The sequence below is a fragment of the Neopsephotus bourkii genome, unplaced genomic scaffold (genome assembly GCF_033783945.1).
Source record: "Neopsephotus bourkii isolate Nb327-2 ecotype Australia unplaced genomic scaffold, CSIRO-AGI_Nbou_v1 NB_126, whole genome shotgun sequence".
NCBI lineage: Eukaryota > Metazoa > Chordata > Aves > Psittaciformes > Psittacidae > Neopsephotus > Neopsephotus bourkii.
In genome coordinates this window covers 820,399-840,226 of record NW_026900643.1, presented here as the reverse complement: position 1 = coordinate 840,226, position 19,828 = coordinate 820,399, and the positions used below count along the sequence as shown (strand labels likewise).

Here is a 19,828-nt window from a genome sequence, read left to right as displayed (position 1 = left end):
AGTCAATTTCTTTCCAAGGCCTGAAAGTGTTAGAGCCTTTCAAAGAAGTATTTGATAAAATCTGTTCAGGATTTTCAAAGTAATTTATTTTGTACCCTGGGGTTAGCATGGCTGTTACCCTCCACAAGAACAGCATTAGCCCATTTTCTTTGCATTTATTTTATGCCTCTTGCTTTTCCCCTCAAATAAGGATCTTGTTAGTGTTATACTACTAGTACCACTTTATTTTCCCTTTCCTTGAATAAAAGTTCATGCCTCTCCTACATATCCTGTCTCATTATTGGTCTCAATTTTTTTATCGTTTGTTTCTGTATGCTTTTATTTCTTAACAGACCCCACCAGTCCTCCTTTGTGCATCTTCTCACGTACTCACTCACTCACATATCCCTGCATGAAGCAAAGTTAACACTTCATCCTTTAGCAACCAGTCAAAGATTTAAAAAAAAAAAAAAAAAAAAAAAAGTTGATCACGGTTAATTGTATTTTTGAAAACCAAATTTCTGTGCATTTTCTTTTGTTGAGGAAAACAGTGAGACTGCATCAGCAAAAATGCCTGTGAAAAAACTGTAGTCACTAGGCATAAGGCAAAGCAACATACAAAGCCAATGAACCATGGGGGGTCTCAGCAGCTATTTATAGTATCCCCTACTTAAAATTTATGTAAGGATTTTCCCTGGGGCCTTCACAGTTCTACAGTTTTCAACATCAAGCAAAATAATTATAGATTACTCTTACCCGATAACCTCTCCAGAAGGACTGAATTATTATGCTTGCTTCTTCTTCTGATAGAAGGAGAGAGAGAGGAATTGGTCGTCTAGGACTTAAAAAAAAATAAATACATGTTTTGTACTTGGACAGCCTATAAATATAAAATACTTTCTTCCCTAACAGCATATTTGACGAAAAAAAAAAGAAGAAAGGTTATTCAGGAGCTTGAAAGACACAATTGCTTATTGCTCCAAAGATAAAATGTGCAAAGAATATCTCCTTTAAAAATACATTCTATGTTATGTCTACTACAACCATTTCTTTTAAAAAATAATAATACATAAATAGCACATCAAGAGACGTAATCTTTCTTATTCTTCTACATGGATTTCAAGTTCCAGCTATTACAGTAAAGTCTGATGTGGCAGCGGGAGATGGGCAAGAGAAGTAAACGTGCCATTTATTTCAAAAGCAGAGGAGGTTTTAGTGTGCGTGCAAACAATGAACAGCCTGATGACATAAATGCTTATAACAATTATTAAATACACAGAATGTAAATACATTTTAGTACATTAATTTACAGTATGATTTCACTAAAAATTACAATGCACTCAAAATGTAATTATTATCATAACTGCATAAGCATGGGTCCATGTTTACAAATGTCTAAACGAGTTCTTAAAACACTGAAATTTTACTTTGAATATACACATTATTTGGTGATAAGAGAAAGCAATACATATGTGAAGTCAAGAATTTTCAGTCAAAATTTACAGTAATTGGGTAACATGTTTGCTGATTCTGTCACTACCAATTTTAATGGGAAACATTCTAAACTATAATTACAATTCAGCCATCACTAACAAAACCTCAAATCACTGTAACAGATCCTGCTTCCCAAAAGCCACGTTCCATGGATGCTGATTTTTTTCTCATACACAATGATCAGAAAGCATCCATTGGAAAGGACAAGATAAAACTAACTGATGAAGTTTCTTTCATAATAAATGTAATTTTAAGCTAATGAACTATAGGGCTATAATGTTGCAACTCATGAAAATACCTGTTATGAACACTAGATTTAGCAAAGGATTAGAAGGGCTGCTACGAGCCACTCTTCCTTGTATGGGAAACACACTGAACACAAACTTATGAATCTGGATGCAGCAATCATCTTATAGACACATGCAACTAATGCAGAAATGTTATTTACCATATTTATACTATAAAATATATACCTAAAGATATACTGTAATGACCACCATTTAGCAAGCTATTTATGCAGTCTTACATTTTCTGGCTAAAACATTTCTTCTGCCATTTCTTTATTATATTTTTTTTCTTATATTACAGCTCAAGCTAGGAGGCTTGACAGCTTACATTTTCCCTTCACTTAATTTCATTCATATTAGTCTCTACCCTGGTAAGCTTCCTGTGGTCTCTGACATCTTGCTCTTAGAGCTTGTCTTCAGTGAAGGAGCATTTCAACTTAGAGCACAATCTTAACTATTATCTAATGCTACACTGACTGCACCATTTTAGTCTGTGTACTCAGCTAAATTGGTATCATCATGTCAGCTGGGTTTTGGCCTACATTTATTTTAACGTGAAAGAAAACCTTGGTCTTTTTGGAAGAGTAGAAGTAAGGCAAAAATAAAAAGAAGTCTCTCTATTAAGCTCAATGGTTTAGCCCTGTGAACATTAATTAGCATTTCTACTGCTCAAGGGAATCAGAAGTGCTGGACAAGCAAAGCTAGCGGCTTCCTATGATCAGACAAAAACAAAGTTGGGCTGTGCTGGTTTACCTGATAGGCTTTTCAGCCTCTATTCTATTTTTGATCTTTTTTGAAAACCAAAACTTTGAGCAGGAAAGTCACAGAAAGACCTACATATTTTACAGCAGTTATATCAAAGACATTGAACTTTCTCTGTGAATGAGCACATCTCCAAAGAACAAGCTGAGAAGTCTCTTAGCCTGAAAGGCTGACTCTAGCATTCATTTGCTTTCATTTTCAAATTAGAAAAATGTCTAGTTTATAATCCAACACTAAATTTGAGAAACTCATATAAAAATCAGGCAAGAACAGGACTTAGTTTTCAGTATGACATCAATCATTTCAACAGGGCAGCTTTAAAGAAGAGAAGTCATACCAGGTCCAGTTTTGTCTGAGAGAATATACGCAATTGGCTTCAGGTCAAATAAAAATAGAATCTGAGCAGAGGCAATCACCCCTCAGCAGTGAACTAGGAAAAAAGGGAATATATCATTTGTGGCAGAAGACAGCTGTATGCCTCCAAGAAGATTAAAACTGACACTAACTATATTCTGCCTGTTTAGTCTTTGATTATGCAAGCCCATGCATTAAACATGTTGATACCTATTTTGAGAGATATATATATATCAGCTACATTGTTTAATGTAAGTTAAATGATGTAAAAGAGCATCAGTAAAATGATTTTTCCTAACTACTGTATTTTACCAACTCTGAATAAAGCAGACACGAAACAGAGGAAAGTTGTTTCTTGCTTTATGAACAAACTTGCCCAAATCCTGACTATGCAAGATACTTACTAATTATGTTACACTATGCAGGTGGAATGTGGCACCCAAAAGATAGACAAAAGACTTGGATTAAATAAATGTATGAGGTATTGAAAAGGTTTCTTATTGAAGATGTATATCTGATTTCCTCATGGGCAGCAGCTGGGTTTCTCAGTGAATTCTCAAAAAGGGAGGGGGGGAAAGACCCTCCATTATCTTGTCACCAAAATAGAGAAGTTAACCTCTTGGGGTTCATAGCCATGCTGATGAGCACTTTATACAGTCACTGATTTTACACAGTAATGTCCAGAACACCCAATTGTCATTAAATTCCCAGTGTGTCTCTGACAGATAGGTCTGATTTTTATCTTGAAAAGGAAATACAAGAAAAAAATTAATTGAGCAAAATTTTCACTATTTATAATTCAGGATTTCATAATTGCTCATTTTATTCAAATCTATTCCCTCACAGTAACAGATAACCACCAAATGTAACCACCAGCCTCACAGCAAGCTGCTGCAGGACCACTGTGCCAGCTACAGAAAGCATCAGTGCCTGGGACGGAAGGTGTGTGAGTGACAGTGGGATATCCAGGCACAGCCCATGAATGATCAGGGTTTCTCTCTGTTTTCAGAAAACTTGTCTCTAGAAATAGTGAAGCAAACTGAATCACAAGGATCAGGCCTTCTGGAGGCCTCTATGTTTCAATACGACAGCTACTGCCATATTAAACAGCAACAACCGCTTCACCTTTAATTTGACTGTGATGGTTATTGTTCTTGAGTATTTATATCATGTGTGAACACAGGCAATGACAGAGTCACTGCAAAACTCATAATCTAAAAGACACAAGAACTGACCAAAGAACAGGGATAAACATAGGAGACGCAAATAAATGACATGGTGATCTGTGTAACTCCTCTGATAAAGTCTGTGGTTTGAAAGTATTCCAATAATTCACATCCTGATCTGAACAACCAAAAAAGTTCTGGAAATTTTTCAAAGTTGTTTTCTTTCATATTTTCTGCCAGAGAATCTAGAAATACTATAGCAGCACCTGACTTCATTAAGACTTGCTCTTACAATGCCTAATCCAGAGTTGTAAATATGCACAACAATGAAAAAGCATTGTTTTGATTGAAAATGCATGTTTCAAAATCTCTGCCTACAGACGCTATTAAGATCATTCACCCAAAAAGCAGGAAAAACATTGTTCATAAGCAATCAGACACTGAAGTACTGATTTATCAGACCTGTTTGAAACCAATTAGACATGTTAATCACGTATTACACTGTCACTGTAGGAGCTTCACAGCTTTACAGGAAATATTCCCCCAGACACCTAACAAATACACCCGGAACATTTTCTCAGATAAAACTCGGTGCAAACTGAGACTTTCCTCTGTAACATTTTAAGAAGTAATACAACTATTCAACAGTCAGAAAGAAATTTCTGTTAAAAAACAGACTAAGGACAATGTAGGCCCCCTCAGGAAGCTCTCAGGTGAACTAGCTACACAGGATTTGGAGAAGGCTGAGGTTCTGAATGACTTTTTTACCTCGGTCTTCACTGGCAAAGGCTCTGACCACACCACTCAAGTCTTGGAAGGCAGATGCAGGGACTGTGAGAATGAAGACCTTGGGCCCACTGTAGGAGAGGAACTGGTTCGAGACCATCTTAAAAATCTGAGCGTGCACAAGTCCATGGGTCCTGATGAAATCCATCCGTGGGTCCTGAAGGAGCTGGTGAATGAAGTTGCTAAGCCGCTGGCCATCATATTTGAAAAATCATGGCAGTCAGGTGAAGTTTCCAATGACTGGGAAAAGGGAAATATAACCCCCATTTTCAAAAAGAACATGGATGACCCAGGGAATTAGAGACCAGTCAGTCTCACCTCTGTGCCTGGCAAAATCTTGGAGCAGATTCTCCTGGAAGGCATGCTAAGGCACATGAAAAACAACAAGGTGCTTGGTGACAGCCAGCATGGCTTCACTAAGGGGAAATCCTGCCTGGCCAATTTGGTGGCCTTCTATGACGGGGCTACAGAACTGATGGACAGGGGTAGAGCAGTTGATGTCATCTACCTGGACTTGTGTAAAGTGTTCAACACTCTCCCACACGACATCCTTGTCTCTAAACTGGAGAGACATCAATTTGATTGATGGACCACTCGGTGGATAAAGAACTGGCTGGATGGCCGCACACAAAGAGTTGTGGTCAATGGCTCAATGTCCAGCTGGAGACCAGTAACGAGCGGTGTCCCTCAGGGATCGGTGTTGGGACCGGTCTTGTTCAACATCTTCGTCGCTGACATGGACAGTGGGATTGAGTGCGCCCTCAGCAAGTTTGCCAATGACACCAAGCTGTGTGGTTCGGTTGATACACTGGAGGGAAGGAATGCCATCCAGAGGGACCTTGACACGCTTGTGAGGTGGGCTGATGCCAACCTCATGAAGTTTAACCATGCCAAGTGCAAGGTCCTACACCTGGGTCGGAGCAATCCCAGGCACAGCTACAGGCTGGGCAGAGAAGAGATTCAGAGCAGCCCTGCGGAGAAGGACTTGGGGGTGCTGGTCAATGAGAAAATGAACATGAGCTGGCTTCAGTGTGCGCTTGCAGCCCAGAAAGCCAACCGTATCCTGGGCTGCATCAAAAGGAGCATGACCAGCAGGTCAAAGAAGGTGATCCTGTCCCTTTATTCTGCTCTTGTGAGACCTCGCTTGTAGTACTGTGTGCAGTTCTGGTGTCCTCAACATAAAAAGGACATGGAACTGTTGGAACAAGTCCAGAGGAGGGCCACAAGGATGATCAGGGGACTGGAGCACCTCCCGTATGAAGATAGGCTGAGAAAGTTGGGGCTGTTCAGCCTGGAGAAGAGAAGGCTGCGTGGAGACCTCATAGCAGCCTTCCAGTATCTGAAGGGGGCCTATAGGGATGCTGGGGAGGGACTCTTCATTAGGGACTGTAGTGATAGGACAAGGGGTTATGGGTTAAAACTTAAACAGGGGAAGATTAGATTGGATATAAGGAGGAAATTCTTTCCTGTGAGGGTGGTGAGGCACTGGAATAGGTTACCCAGGGAGGTTGTGAATGCTCCATCCCTGGCAGTGTTCAAGGCCAGGTTGGACGAGGCCTTGGGTAATATGGTTTTGAGCGAGGTGTCCCTGCCCATGGCGGGGGGGTTGGAACTTGATGATCTTACGGTCCTTTCCAACCCTAACTATTCTATGATTCTATGATTCTTCTGCAGTATTCTAAATGCACTAGAATAACAGAAAAGTATTTGGAGAAAAACATACCTTACAATATATAAGAAAACAATTTTGTGCATTACATGAAGGGTACATTTTTGAAGCACTGTAAAAATAACCAAAATTAACCTTCTAGAAAGGAAGTGCAAAGGAGCAGATATTTTGAAGTGTGACTCCTGCTACCTGCCTGAACTCTTCTCTATCACCTCCAAATAAAAGCTCCTTGATATTGTCAATAGCTAAATGAAGAATTAAAAAAAATGCACTTTGACCCCTTTTGCCCCCTCCATTCTCTGCATCCTAAACTGCTTTGCTGGTCTTTTGAAAACGCTTCTGTACTTTGAGTATCCTCACATACAAAGGCTGTATGTTATGAACAATCAAATTTCCTGTTTCATTTATGTCTCAACCACAATTCTTAACAAAAAAACACCAAACCCACACCAGCAAACAAAATCCACAAATCTTCCCCCTCCCCCTGAAGATTCAAAATATTACAGTATAACAAAACCGTAAAATTACACTCAGAAGTATCATCAAAGTGGTCATAGTGATAACATGCATACAGCTGTTAACACATACAAACCTCTAAAACACTTATTTACCTTTTCATAATGGAGACGTGGTAAAAAGAAAAGATAGTGCGGAATTAACATGAGAAAGCTGCTAACTGGGGAGGCAGAGTCATATAACAGACAGGGGAATGAGGCAGAACAGTGAACGATAACAAGAATGTGAGAGGAATTAGAGGAAGCACAGCAAGAAGTCTTAGTAGTGAGAAAATGCCAAGACAGTGGCAGAGCAAGAATCTTCTGTCTTCATTTCTGTCTGAAAATTATAGTAGCTTTCTTGCCTCTCAATATGCCTTTTACTTTGGGAGAACTTACCCATTTTAATGATAAAACTCAGCCCTCCTTGCATAATGCTACATATTTTGCAAGTCACAGTGTGTTGCCTTAATTTTCTCTTTTGGAGTACCAGTATTGATATAGTCTGTAGGAGTGTTTGTGGTCTTGGACTGAAGGAAATCAAACATGGAACTATTCCAAAGTCCACTCATGTTAACGGGCAAATTTCCATCTATGTTTGTGTACTTTAGATCAGACCTTGTATCCTGTAAACATGAAAAGCTAACAGCAGAAGGAATAACCTCCACTTAATGCTCTAACAGCAACATTAAGAAGATGGCACAAGCCACTAATACATTTTCAATTTTTTCATTGCTATTTGGACAATCTTTACATAAATTAAGGCAAGTTTCATCACTGCCTCAGGATTTGAGCCGCAGAACCTCAACCACATAAAACCATTACACAATATAAATATTTTATACAACAACTTCATGCAATTTTCCAACACACAGTTGTAGGGTAGGGTTTTAAGTCAAAAATTTCTCCTTCATTAACTCAAATCCTGCAGTACAGCTGTAATAGCGATACTTCTTAGATCCACATAGACTAACATCCATACAGACATATTTGTTGGATTTTTCTGTTATTACAACTAAATGTGCTGCATACCATCCCCCCAAAGAAAAAAAAAGAAAAAAGGAAATTAAAGCTCAAATTATTGAAGACAATGAAAGAAAAAATATAATGTGAATCAAATATACTCTGAACATGGTTGGTTTAGAGACAAACTAGTGAAATATAGCAGTGTGCAGAAAGCAAAGCCTGTAAAAACTGAGCACATTATGGAAAGAAAGCAAGCAGTCATCCATGCAAAATTACCCCTATTGGCCATCTGAGAACTGACAATGAAGTCAACTGTAAAGGCAGCTGAGACCAGCAGACTTCCCTAATTAAAATGGGAGGGGGATCAATGTATATATGTGAATATACAGATATTTGGCAAAAAGCCACTATGTGAGATTGATTAATAACTTTATATATACATATATATATATTTATTATAGCTGTCCACTTCATTAAAGCCATGATAATTTTATTTTCTCTGTATCTGTACATTTGTTTTAGCAGACATAGAATAAACCAGGAAATGTGTCCTTCGGAACTGAATATCAAGTGAATACCTCTATACAGAAAATGAGAAAATACAGCTAAACAATTTTGGTGTATGAATGTTTATTTATAAAGCACACCTTCAGTTCCTGTAACCCTGTTAAATATGCGTTCAAAAAGTGATCTTCAACAGCTAGGAAAATACTTATACTTATTCCTAACACAGATCCGTACACCCTTCTCTTTCACTGACTGTAAAGGTTTGAAGGTGAGCTTGAATAATTCTGCCATATTAGTAAATTCACATGACAGTAGACTTTTATGCTATCACTCTCTTTCAGAGCAGTGGAACTATTTTTATTGTTTTCTTCATATTTCTTTCATTAATACGCTAAAGAAAGTTGGATAGTGATACTCCTGTGATACTCAGAACAAAGACTCAGTCTAACTATGCCAGAAAAGTAAAATTTAAGGGGAATCAGGGCATAAACACAGGTCACTCTTTCCCAGTTCCTGGTTCAGTACATAGAGCTTGGTTACTTGTGCTGAGCTTCACCGCTATTCAACCAGAAACACCACTGGAAAATGCTGACAAAAGGCAACTGTGTTGCTCATTAGCATATTTATAGAAGTACAAAACATTCAAGGCTCTAATTCCATTTACTTTGCTTGGCTGTTATCAGCAGGCTTCAATGTAGGAATAGGGACACCAGTATGTACCTCAGCCAGTTCCCAAAAAAAACTTTTGTTAGTTTCTTGTTAAAACTCCAGTTTCTTGTCCTCTGAAAGGTCCAGCTGCCCTTTTAGACAAGAGGAATGTGTTCTCCTGGATGTGAAATGTAGATTACCAGTCAGTGTTGAGGCTGCTCCTTCCAGTGCTTTTGAAATCTGCTTCATGAATCAAGAATTCCCAAGGGATATAAAATTTTGTCAGTACTGCTGGTAGCTCACAGATCCCAGTAGAAACAAGGTTAACTCTACTGAGGCTTTTATTTACTGATGGCACAGCAATTACTATAAATACTAAAGCTGGAAGGAAATCCAAATTTTACAAGCTCCTTCACCTACAGTACCCAGCTTCTGAAGGTGCCATGTTTGCATTTCAAATTCTGGAAACCAATACAGCATTTGGGTCCTTATAAAGGAAAAGTAGGCTGCAAGATCTCATTTAGAAACACAGAATACAGAGAGTGGGGGTCATAAGACTGTGGCTTTGATTATTCTTTAAAAAAGAAGAACTGAGCTTCAAAGAAAAAACTGGAGGCACTGGAGGAGAGCCAAAAAAAGTCATACTCAAGTATGGAATATATTAAAAAAAAAAAAAGCTGCATCTCTGATAGAACAAAAAATTATTTCTCTGGAGTTTTTATGGTTTTGTTTTCTTTCCTTTTTTTTCAAGCATGAAGACCACTTTGCTCTGATACACCCTATTTTAACACAGCCTAGAAATGTATTCCTATTTAACAGACTTCACAGAATGCTTTCCAAATTTAGACAAGTAACTGAAAAAGCAACATAAGAATTTACCCCCTAAAATTGCAGCAATGCTTTTTACTTCTTTTTCTTAATTGTACCATCTAAACAGTTGGAATAAGGCTGTTTCCCATCAAAACTTGACCAGCACACTTTAGCAGATTGTCTCTTACATATTCATAAATCCTGTTAAAAAAAGCAAACTCTTTTACAAATAAAAATGGAAATTACAATAAAAAAGCATAAAATTAATTGCATTTTAAATGTGATACTTGGGAAGATACAATAATGAACTATTTATGACCTATCCAGGAGGACATAATGATGAATTCTCCATTTTTATTGTTATTTAGTATTGCAAGCTTTCATATGCTCTAATTGCTTACTTTATAAGCAATATTTGTTAAGAAATCTGTAATTTTAAGGTATTTGCATAAAAAGTTAGGTTTTAATAATTTTAACTGTTATTTTTAAAGGTCTATTTGTTTAGAGGATTTGAGATCAAGTGTGTATCAATTTAAGCAGGACTTTGACACTTCAGTGTCCTTGTGGAGCTGTCACTACGTTATTTAGGAGCACAAGTACTAACAGAAGCTATGAGTCATTCAGGCTGTGATTCCACAGTGTATTTCTCTTGTTGGCAAAGCTGACTTAAGCAATTCCTTCCACCACCTCTATATTTTAGCAGCCCATTTGTTCTCTTCACCTTGCCTTGAGCCCTTCATTTTAATCCTTCATTGTGCCAATACAAAGGTTTGTCATGCTCCCAGGTGAACCAGAGTGGAGAAATTATCTATATTTCAAATAGCTACACAAAACCTCCTCACATGTTTTGGCAGAGAGATTTCTAACTCAGAGTAGGCCCCTGATCAGAATAACCAAGCATCCAACCACACAGATTAGGTTGCCTACAAGCAGGTTGGGGTGAAGAACAGCGGAGAACAAGGAGAGATTTTGGTCAGCTTTACTTCCAAAAGAAATGCTTATAAAACTGCTATCTTTGATTTATCTTAGGTACAAATATTAATTCAATTCAGTGGTATCAAAACTGCCTTACTGGTGGTTCTTCAGTATGCTTAAGAAATGAGTATGACAACCTCACCACAGTTCATAATCAGTTTCCAAACCACAAAATTTCCTTTAAATCTGGCCTCTGTAGTTTTCTTATCCTCTCACTGTGGACTATTACTTTACTTCTGATACAACAATTCCATTTTAAAACAAAATGCAGTCTCAAAGACAGTGACATTTCTTTCAAAACTACTGTGTAGTTTGATTCCACAGGAATAATGAAGAATATTGATTGAGGCTGTCAAAACAAGTTCATTTCTCAGATGCAGAGTCATAAATGTCTGCAGAAACGTACCCTGACACCAAGGATTGCTGCAGGTATTTTTAAAACAGCTGCTTACAGTTAGAGGAAGAATTTCTAGACTGCATATCCTCAAAGACTTCCATAGTAGGAAGCAGCATTGAAAACACAGCTTTGTTCCTTAGTACAAAGATATTCATAATACTACCAGACTATTCAAATGCTATCCAATCTACAGTTAAAATATTTAGGAATTTTAAGCTAATTTATCTGTGAACAATTCTGATACAAAACACCTTGTAACTAATACACTACCAAGTTAGAAAGTATCACATATTTCTTTGTTTCACACAGTAAAGGGGCAATTAGAGGGCACAACTGTAACATCAAAGCTCTATTACTTTTTTGAACTACCAGGGGAAAAAGAATAAAAGGAGAAAGGTTACTCTGAGTATTGTGATAACTTACTGGTCCTTTAGCCAGTCCTTAACAAAAGGAATGGAAAAGAATTCTGTGAATGACTCATCTTTCCTCTTTGGGTTATTGCTGATAAAGATTAAAAAAAAAAAAAAAGAAAGAAAGAAAAGAGAAGAAAACAACTCATTAATTTAGATTTCAACTATTCGATTGGCAAATTAATGCCTTTGATTCATCAAGCATAATTAATAGTAAAAGCCATGATTAACTTACTTGTATAACCACTCGGTGAGGAAATCACAGGCAATAAATTTGGTCCTTATTCTCTAAAGATAAAAGATAGTTTCAAATTATTTATTATCCTTGGACTGGACACATGTTTTTACTAGTGGAGAGGAACAGAAGCTAAATTGACTGCTTTTATTAAATCAAATATGCAGTACATTACTCTGTCTACTTTCATATTGCTACTGCCAACAGTCAGTGGCTCAGCCAAACCTTTAGAAATTCTGTGGAACGCTTTCAAGTCAAGTCAAAAATGACTGAGAAAGTTCTACATACACTATCTTGACATTTGCTGCAGTGTAGCTGTAACAAATATCTCCAGTGTGCTTTCCAAGTGGCAATCTCATTGCAAGGAAATTCACAGAACTCATATACGAAAACACATTGTAAATTACTTGCCATTTTGTTCAAAGTTCTATTATCATACTTCAACTACTTCATTGCTTCCAAGGCACAGAAAGAACATTGATGGAATATTGTTTTCTCCTGCATGGAACCAGCTTGAAGGTGTCATAAGTAAGACACACAGAGAGTGTTATATGGTTGCTCAGATAAAATCATCTGTTGGGTAACCCAGAAAGGAAGGCCGCAACAAGTCATATATATATATCCACAACCATGGGTACCACTGACATTACAGAGAATCAGGTAAAAAAGTTCAAAACCTGGAGCTTTGGAGCTAAACATCTGTGTCCTTTGCTTTCAGTTCTAAGACTTCTTTACTACTATGAAGATTGTGGTGGATTGATTTTGCAAAATGCTATGCAATGGGTTATCCTTAGCGACTCCTGAAGCCAGTACCTGTTAAGCTGGACAGCACTGCACACTGTAAAACACATTTTGAGTTCGAAATTCAAATCACTGATTTTGATCAATACAGAATTAATTAGGATCTTCCTTTTCTCAGATTTCCTTTTCACATTCCATCTTTACAGACTGAATGTATAAATAAGTACTGGTGCTTATTCTGCTTATCACAAACCAGAGTAACCATGATGTGGAGAAGATAATGCAGATTTCTGGTTGGAATAACAGAAGACCTTAACTAGCACCTTCTGAATCTCTCTTACATGAGATATGTTATGGATGTGCACAGCCAGAGAGTCAACACTGGAAGCCATTAAGCCCCCACAGAACAGAGAGGCTGAGTGCTTTATCAAAGTAGCTAAGAGAAAGCTCTAGCTCCCTTGCAGAAGGTAATACTTACCCTGTCAAATAGGGGATTCAACTGCAATTACTACTTTTTAGGAAAACAATTCACACTGTTCAAACACACTTGTGAAACTGCTAAATGTCATGAAAAAGGCTGGAGTCTTGATTAAAATGTAAGAAATGAAGGTACTATTACCACCTGCTAAGAAAAATATCCTAAACATGTAATTGGAAATGTAATGCATGACGAATGACTTTATTCTATGCATTATCCTCGCCGTGTCTCTCCCTGTGCTACAAGAATATGATGTAAAAAGAACTGGGGGATGTGAACAGAGAGGTAGAAAAAAAGTGCTGTACATAGCATAATTCTTTCCATTTGGGATATTAACAAATAGCATTATTTGGGGGTCAATCAATTATTCCAGCTACAGGAAAAGTGGAAGAGGAACATTATGTGAGGGTGCTGACTACACAGTGAAGAACACGGGGTAGTCATGTAGCTATGGGATGAAACACATCTCCTTAAGGCATTTTCACACTTGTCCTGCTAATACCAGAGAAACTGTTCTGAGAAGCCAAACACCTGAGCTTTAAGAGAGCAACAACTTCACTAGAGAGCTTTCTACTGGTCATTTTAGATGTTAAATTGACAAATTTTGACTTGAACAGAATCTGAAAACTAACAGCAGAGTTTTACAATCACTGTACAGCTATTTGCAATCACAGTATGAAACTGTGTGCCATCACTTAGTGAATTGTTTCAGAGAATAAATTCTATACTTTGACAACAAAATTCAATTTAATCTTGCAGTTGTGATTTAATCTAAGTAAATTGCTTTTCCTTTGCAATGGGAAAACACAATCGGAACAGTCTTGTCAAAACAGCCATCACCAAAGGAATCAAATTTATCTTGCCTTATCCTTGTTAGATCCAGTGAACTTATCAAGGAGGAATTTGGTCAAGCTGAGTATTTTTTTACTTTGTTATTTCTTTTGCCAGGAAACAGTTCCCTTTGCTGTGAATTAAATCATTAGTTGCACAGCAGGCAACATTAATAGAAGGGAAAAAATGACATAAATTGACCTGCCTTTGACACATTCCTCCTATGCTGCATGAATCAGGATAAACACAGGAAATATCTGCACAATGTGCATTGTTAACCTGAAGATGTGTTTATAAACTATTTATATTCAGAATTAATTTCCCATTTTTCAGTTTAAATATGATGTGCTTGGTAATAAGCATGCAAAATACTGGTGATCAGAAGCTGGTAAAGTCATCAGAAAACCTTCTTCCATTCACTTTCCCTGATCTATCACACTTTTAAATATAATATATTCCATTACAGCGTCTGGTACAGCACTTTCCTTCTGTGATTGCGAGCTAGAAAGAAAAGTCAGAATTATGCTAATAAAAACATTTAAACATTGTTCAATTTTAATGCTGAAAAATGAATGCATTAGCCAGTTCTCATGAGAGAAAAGATTTAAGAAAATTGTCTTTCCCCCAGAGACATTTGACAGCAGATAGGATAAAGCACAGGAGAAGTTATGCTAGGGAAAAGAAAAATCAGCAAGGGAATACACTGGGCAAGCTAATAGGTTCCTTTCATCTCTAATTTAAAAACTAAGCTTTTGCAGGGTGTTCTCATATTTATGTCAGTTTGAAGTCTGCAAATGTATCTAGCAGCTGGTGGTTTTTCTAGGAGTTTGCTTTCCAGATTTCTCATATGGACTACGTAACGCAAGACAGCCTATTTTAAATTAAATGTTTAAGTTGCTATAGCTTCCAAATAAGTTATAGTTGTTCTATATAGCCTTCCAAATAAGATCTTGCAGCTTTCTTTCCGAAACAAATGACTACTTTCAGCACAACCATCTTCGTTTCCTGACTTTCCCATCTGATTCTATAATTCTTCCTTTTCAAACACAGGTGCATCTTTTCTGATCTCTTCCTTGAATTCTTCTGTTTGTCCCATGATCTGATCTCCTATCCCACAATTTCAAACAACTCTCCAATGTAATTTTTATCATAGAATGATAGAATTGTTTGGGTTGGAAGGGACCTTAAAGCTCATCCAGTTCCAACCCCCTGCCACAGGCAGGGGCACCTTCCAGAACAGGTTGCTCCAAGCCCCATCTAACCTGGCCTTAAACACTGCCAGGGATGGGGCTGCCACAGCTTCTCTGGGCAACCTGTGCCAGTGCCTCAGCACCCTCAGAATAAAGAATTTCTTCTTACTGTTTAAGGTAGTTCTACCCTCTTCCAGTTTGAAGCCATTACCCCTGGTCCTGTAACTACATGCCCTAGTAAGAAGTCCCTCTCCAGATTTCTTGTAGCCCCCCCTTTTAGGCCTGGAAGCTGCTACAAGGTCTCCCAGAGCCTTCTCTTTTCCAGGCTGAACAACCCCAGCTCTCCCAGCCTGTCTCCATAGCAGAGGTGCTCCAGCTCTCTGAGCACCTTTGTGGCTTCCTCTGGACTGGCTCCAACAGGACCATGCCCTTCTTATGTTGGGGGCCCCAGAGCCGGATGCAGTACTCCAGATAAAATAATACACTGTGCAAAACTGCTAACTGTGTAGATAGGGAAGGGTGAATGGTTCAGGAAGCTGAGCTGCCCCTTGCACCACAGAGGTGTTTCATTTCAAAGGCTGCTGACAGTGACTCCGGGACCTGATCCCATGGAAGATACCTCTGCTCTTAAAATCACCTGCGGACGGCTTGGTCCTGGTACTCCCTTACTTAGCAACAGGAAGATGAGAAAATCAGTGGAACTTAGAACTAAAAACAATTATCCAGTGTAAGAATTAGAAAGTGTAGGTGCTGGGCTGGAAATAACAAACACTGAGCTCCGTGTTTGCTGGTTTTATTTGTTGCCTGTTCATGGCACGCAGAGGTACAGAAGGCCGTTACTGAGGCCACTCTAGATTTGAGTTGCAGGTGCATCACTGCTGCTTTTTGTCAAACAGCATTGCTTTATGCTAAGACATAAGCTTGTATAGGTTGAGCTCATCAAAACCGTTATAAAAGGACATAAATATGCAGTAAGACACCTACATCTGCCGAAGAGGCTGCCCACACTTTCTTCCAAACCTTTGGAACCTGAATTCCTGCATTCACAAATTAGAAGTCCCAACAGCTTTCCTAAGCAGGGGCACGGGAATGAACATCGAGCAGGGAGGAAGAACACAGCATGGAAGCACTCTTTGCCAGGTGGCAGCAGCCCGTGGGATGAGTCCTGCCCGTGACAGTTCCGTCCGTGGCTGGGCTCCCTGTCCCTGGGACCGGGCTGCCCTAGTCTGCTCCCGGTGCCGGTAGCCGGACGGCCGCAGGGCGCACATCTAGAGAGTGGCTGTCGTTCTTTCATGGAAGAAAATACTTCCCACATGCTTGTACCTGTGAGCTCTCCCTACAGCGGCTGGGCAGACATTAACAGCCTCTGGATTTGGCTGAAGGCTAAACGCCCCGCGGGAGCTACGCCGCCCCTCCTGCACTGCCGCCTCAAGATGGCGCTCCGGCGGGCGGTGGGTGCGCACGGCTTCCGACCCCCCGCCGCTGAGTCAGCCTCCTTCCCCTTCACCCCACGGGAACCTGTGGTGTGCCTCATCGAACACCCGCTCTGCAGGCTCCACCACAACGAGCCCTCTCTTCTCACAGGCTCATTCAGTGCTGACTGCAGTCAGTTCCATTATTCCTCCCTTTCTTCCAGTGCTCCTTCCATTCGTCTTCCACCGGTTTATGCTGTACAGCTGCCCTTCACAAGCTTTAATGATGCATGTCTAGCCAAAATTCAAACCCAGTATTCTGTTCCCTCCTTCACGGCTGCACGTAGCTTAATCACAATTAATCATGCTCCTCTCCTGCTCTCTCATGAGTTCCACAAATTCCTCTACTCTTTGTTCTCCTGGTTTTTGAAGCTATATTCTGGTGTTACCACAAGATCCTTTCTCCCTGTCACTAACTCTCTGGGTTTCTAAGAGCTCTATTTTTGATCCTAAATCTGTTCCAGTTATTGCGCTAACCATTTAAATACAAACCATAGCATGTTTTTTAATCCAAATCCACATGGAACAAAACATTTCTTACAAAACAAAAGTGCAATTTGAAAAGACGTATTTAAGTCAGATCAGGAAATAGACTGTCCAAGTACCAGCACCTGGACAGTAATGGAAAAGAACATAAATATTCAGTTATATGGCAAGCACAAAGAGCCATTGTTTTACTAGTTATTGTTCAAAAGGAGGAAGAAATGATGTCACAATGGAAAATGATCATCTGACATAAGCTTGCTTTCCTAAACTAAAACTAAACAGCAGGACATCCCGTCATGTAATGACAAAAATCACTCTTTTTTAACAGATATGCTCACTTTCATGACATTTCCATACATTAAAAAGTAATTGGGTTTACTAGCTTACTATGAAGCAGCACAGACCCATAGAAAATCCGTTTTGAGAACAGGTACTTTCTGATCTATGTACTACTGAAGCTCTGCAAAATTGCTCAGATTAAAAATAGACAAAGTAACCTAAGATTTGTCCTGAGGTTGAAACTGAAGTATTTCTAAGAATTCCGGCGTTTTTGTATTAAGTGCTGGTTTATTGCCTCCAGAAATACGGATCATCTATCAAGGACTGTACTTTAAGCCAGCTGTAAGACACGTCTTTTCCCTGTTAAAGGATATGTGCTTCCTTTAAAAAAAAACCCAAAACCCTAATCAATGTAGATTTCATTACAAGTGTGATGAATAATATACATGTTTGAACTGTTCTTGGCTAGGTAATGTAAATGTGATGGCAGGAATGATGCATAGAGGTGTCATGCCATAACGACATGTAAATGAACCATTTTCCTATTTCACCTGTATTAATTACAGATTATAAATACATACACACACATCTATCAATGAACCAGTTCATAGACACACAAACCTTGTGACGATCTACGCAAAAACTGAAATAACTTATTGTTATTAAATGTATCAATCTGGATTTAAAATGCTGGATTGGGGTGCCTGTTCAAGTGTGGTAAACTTTGTGTATGTTGGCTGCGTGAGGCATGTACAGATCAGCAGCAAACAGCACACATAATGTCTATTACCATATATACAGATCAGGGCTTAAGATGATTAATAAACCATAGTTACAAAGTCCTCCTCACTTCACTATCTTTTTAATCAATAACCTCAAGAGCACAGACTGTATTTCTCAGATGTGTATTATGTAGAAAAAGGGAGAAATTTGCATTTGCATTTATATGAATTGCTTTTTTATATTACGAAGCTGCAAGTAAGAGGAGGCTCTGCCACAGGCATAAAAATATGGAGAGGTTTTACATTGGAAAGTGTGGATGAAAGGCAGAAAGTAGGAAAGAAGCAAAAAAATAATTGCTTCTATGGTTGAAGAAAATAGCAGAAATGATGGAAGACCCCAAAACTCCCAGTATCTAATCTATTCCTGGTGGTTTTCAAGTTAGGCTTTGGTGATGCAATGAGCTTTATTTTGCACCAGTTCTAATGCTTTTTTAAGCATTCCCTATATACAGTGAGGAATGTCTCTCCAGACATAATTATGCACACAAACACTGAAACCAAATGTATAAAAATATACGTAACAAAATTATTTTTAAAATGTACAATTTTATAAGCTCATTAATGCTGAAAACCCTGGCTTCCAAATAAATGGAATTCACGCTGAATGTTAAACAGCTAAAGAACAAAATACACTTTTGTTAGGATGTCAGACCAGCAAAAATATTTGAGTATTGAAATAAAATTCAAATTCTTTATCTCACCCTCAATAGAGTGTATGAACCTGAAAAGAAACCTCTTTCTTTAGAATACAGCACTATTGAGGCTGATACAACTGCATATTTAAGGAGGATTGGTTGGGAGTCAGACATCATCGCAACAATCGAGTGCAATATGCAAACTATTCTAAATCACTGGAGAAAACAATATCCAAGACCAGATCCAAAACACCTCATGCTATGTTATTTCGTATTATTGTGATTGGTTTTCTTGCAAAAAACAAATAAAGAAATACAGCCCGTGAAATAAAACTCTGATTTCCTGCCAGTGATTTGGACTGAAAACAAACCTCAAAACACTTTTCCTCCTGTGCTCGATGCAAGAGTTCCACCATTCCGGGTAAGAGTACTGGAAATATGTAATACTCTAAGTATTCTCGAGGAGGACCTGAGAAAACAGCACAGCCTTTACTTACAAGTAAGCATGCAGATTTCACAAAAAAGCAAACATTAGATATCATAAACTAAATAGCAGTTATTTTATCAGTACCACCACAGCTTAAACTAAACAGGTTAATTCAGTGCAAATACAGACACAAATCTGTCTTCTCTTCTGCCAAGGCAACATAAACTTGAGTAAATTTCATACTAAAGGTGCATCAACACTGCAAACTACAGTGCTCCTTAGAGATGTCAGACTTAGTTTTAAACGAGGAAGCTCAGACACCAGAAGCAGTTTAATTTACCCTGACAGAAAGAAAAGTAAATTGGCATGCCCTGAACTCAGTGCTGTTACAGGTAGACCACTTTTGGTATCTATCCTCATGCCCTTCACAATGTGCAGTAACAGAGTTGGTCATAAAACTCCATTTCTAGATAGAGGAAAAAAATCAAGGTTATGTTTCAGTGGTGCTGTGATTTCTTTCTTATAATTACTTCCTACTTGCCAGATCCTTCAGAAATTTGAATGTGCC

The 19,828-nt window shown here is 38.5% G+C and overlaps 1 protein-coding gene across 2 annotated transcripts in view; it reads right to left on the bottom strand.

The window, feature by feature from the left end:
* The window catches only part of IQCK (IQ motif containing K), a 49,823-nt gene that overhangs the window by 25,299 nt on the left and 4,696 nt on the right, over window positions 1-19,828 (bottom strand). For both annotated transcript variants that reach the window (XM_061367067.1, XM_061367060.1), the window contains exons 4-7: window positions 19,205-19,302; window positions 11,940-11,992; window positions 11,718-11,795; window positions 736-820 (exon numbers count right to left, since the gene is read on the bottom strand). In XM_061367067.1, coding sequence (XP_061223051.1) covers window positions 736-820; window positions 11,718-11,795; window positions 11,940-11,992; window positions 19,205-19,302 — 314 coding nt within the window. The remainder of the gene's footprint in view (window positions 1-735; window positions 821-11,717; window positions 11,796-11,939; window positions 11,993-19,204; window positions 19,303-19,828) is intronic.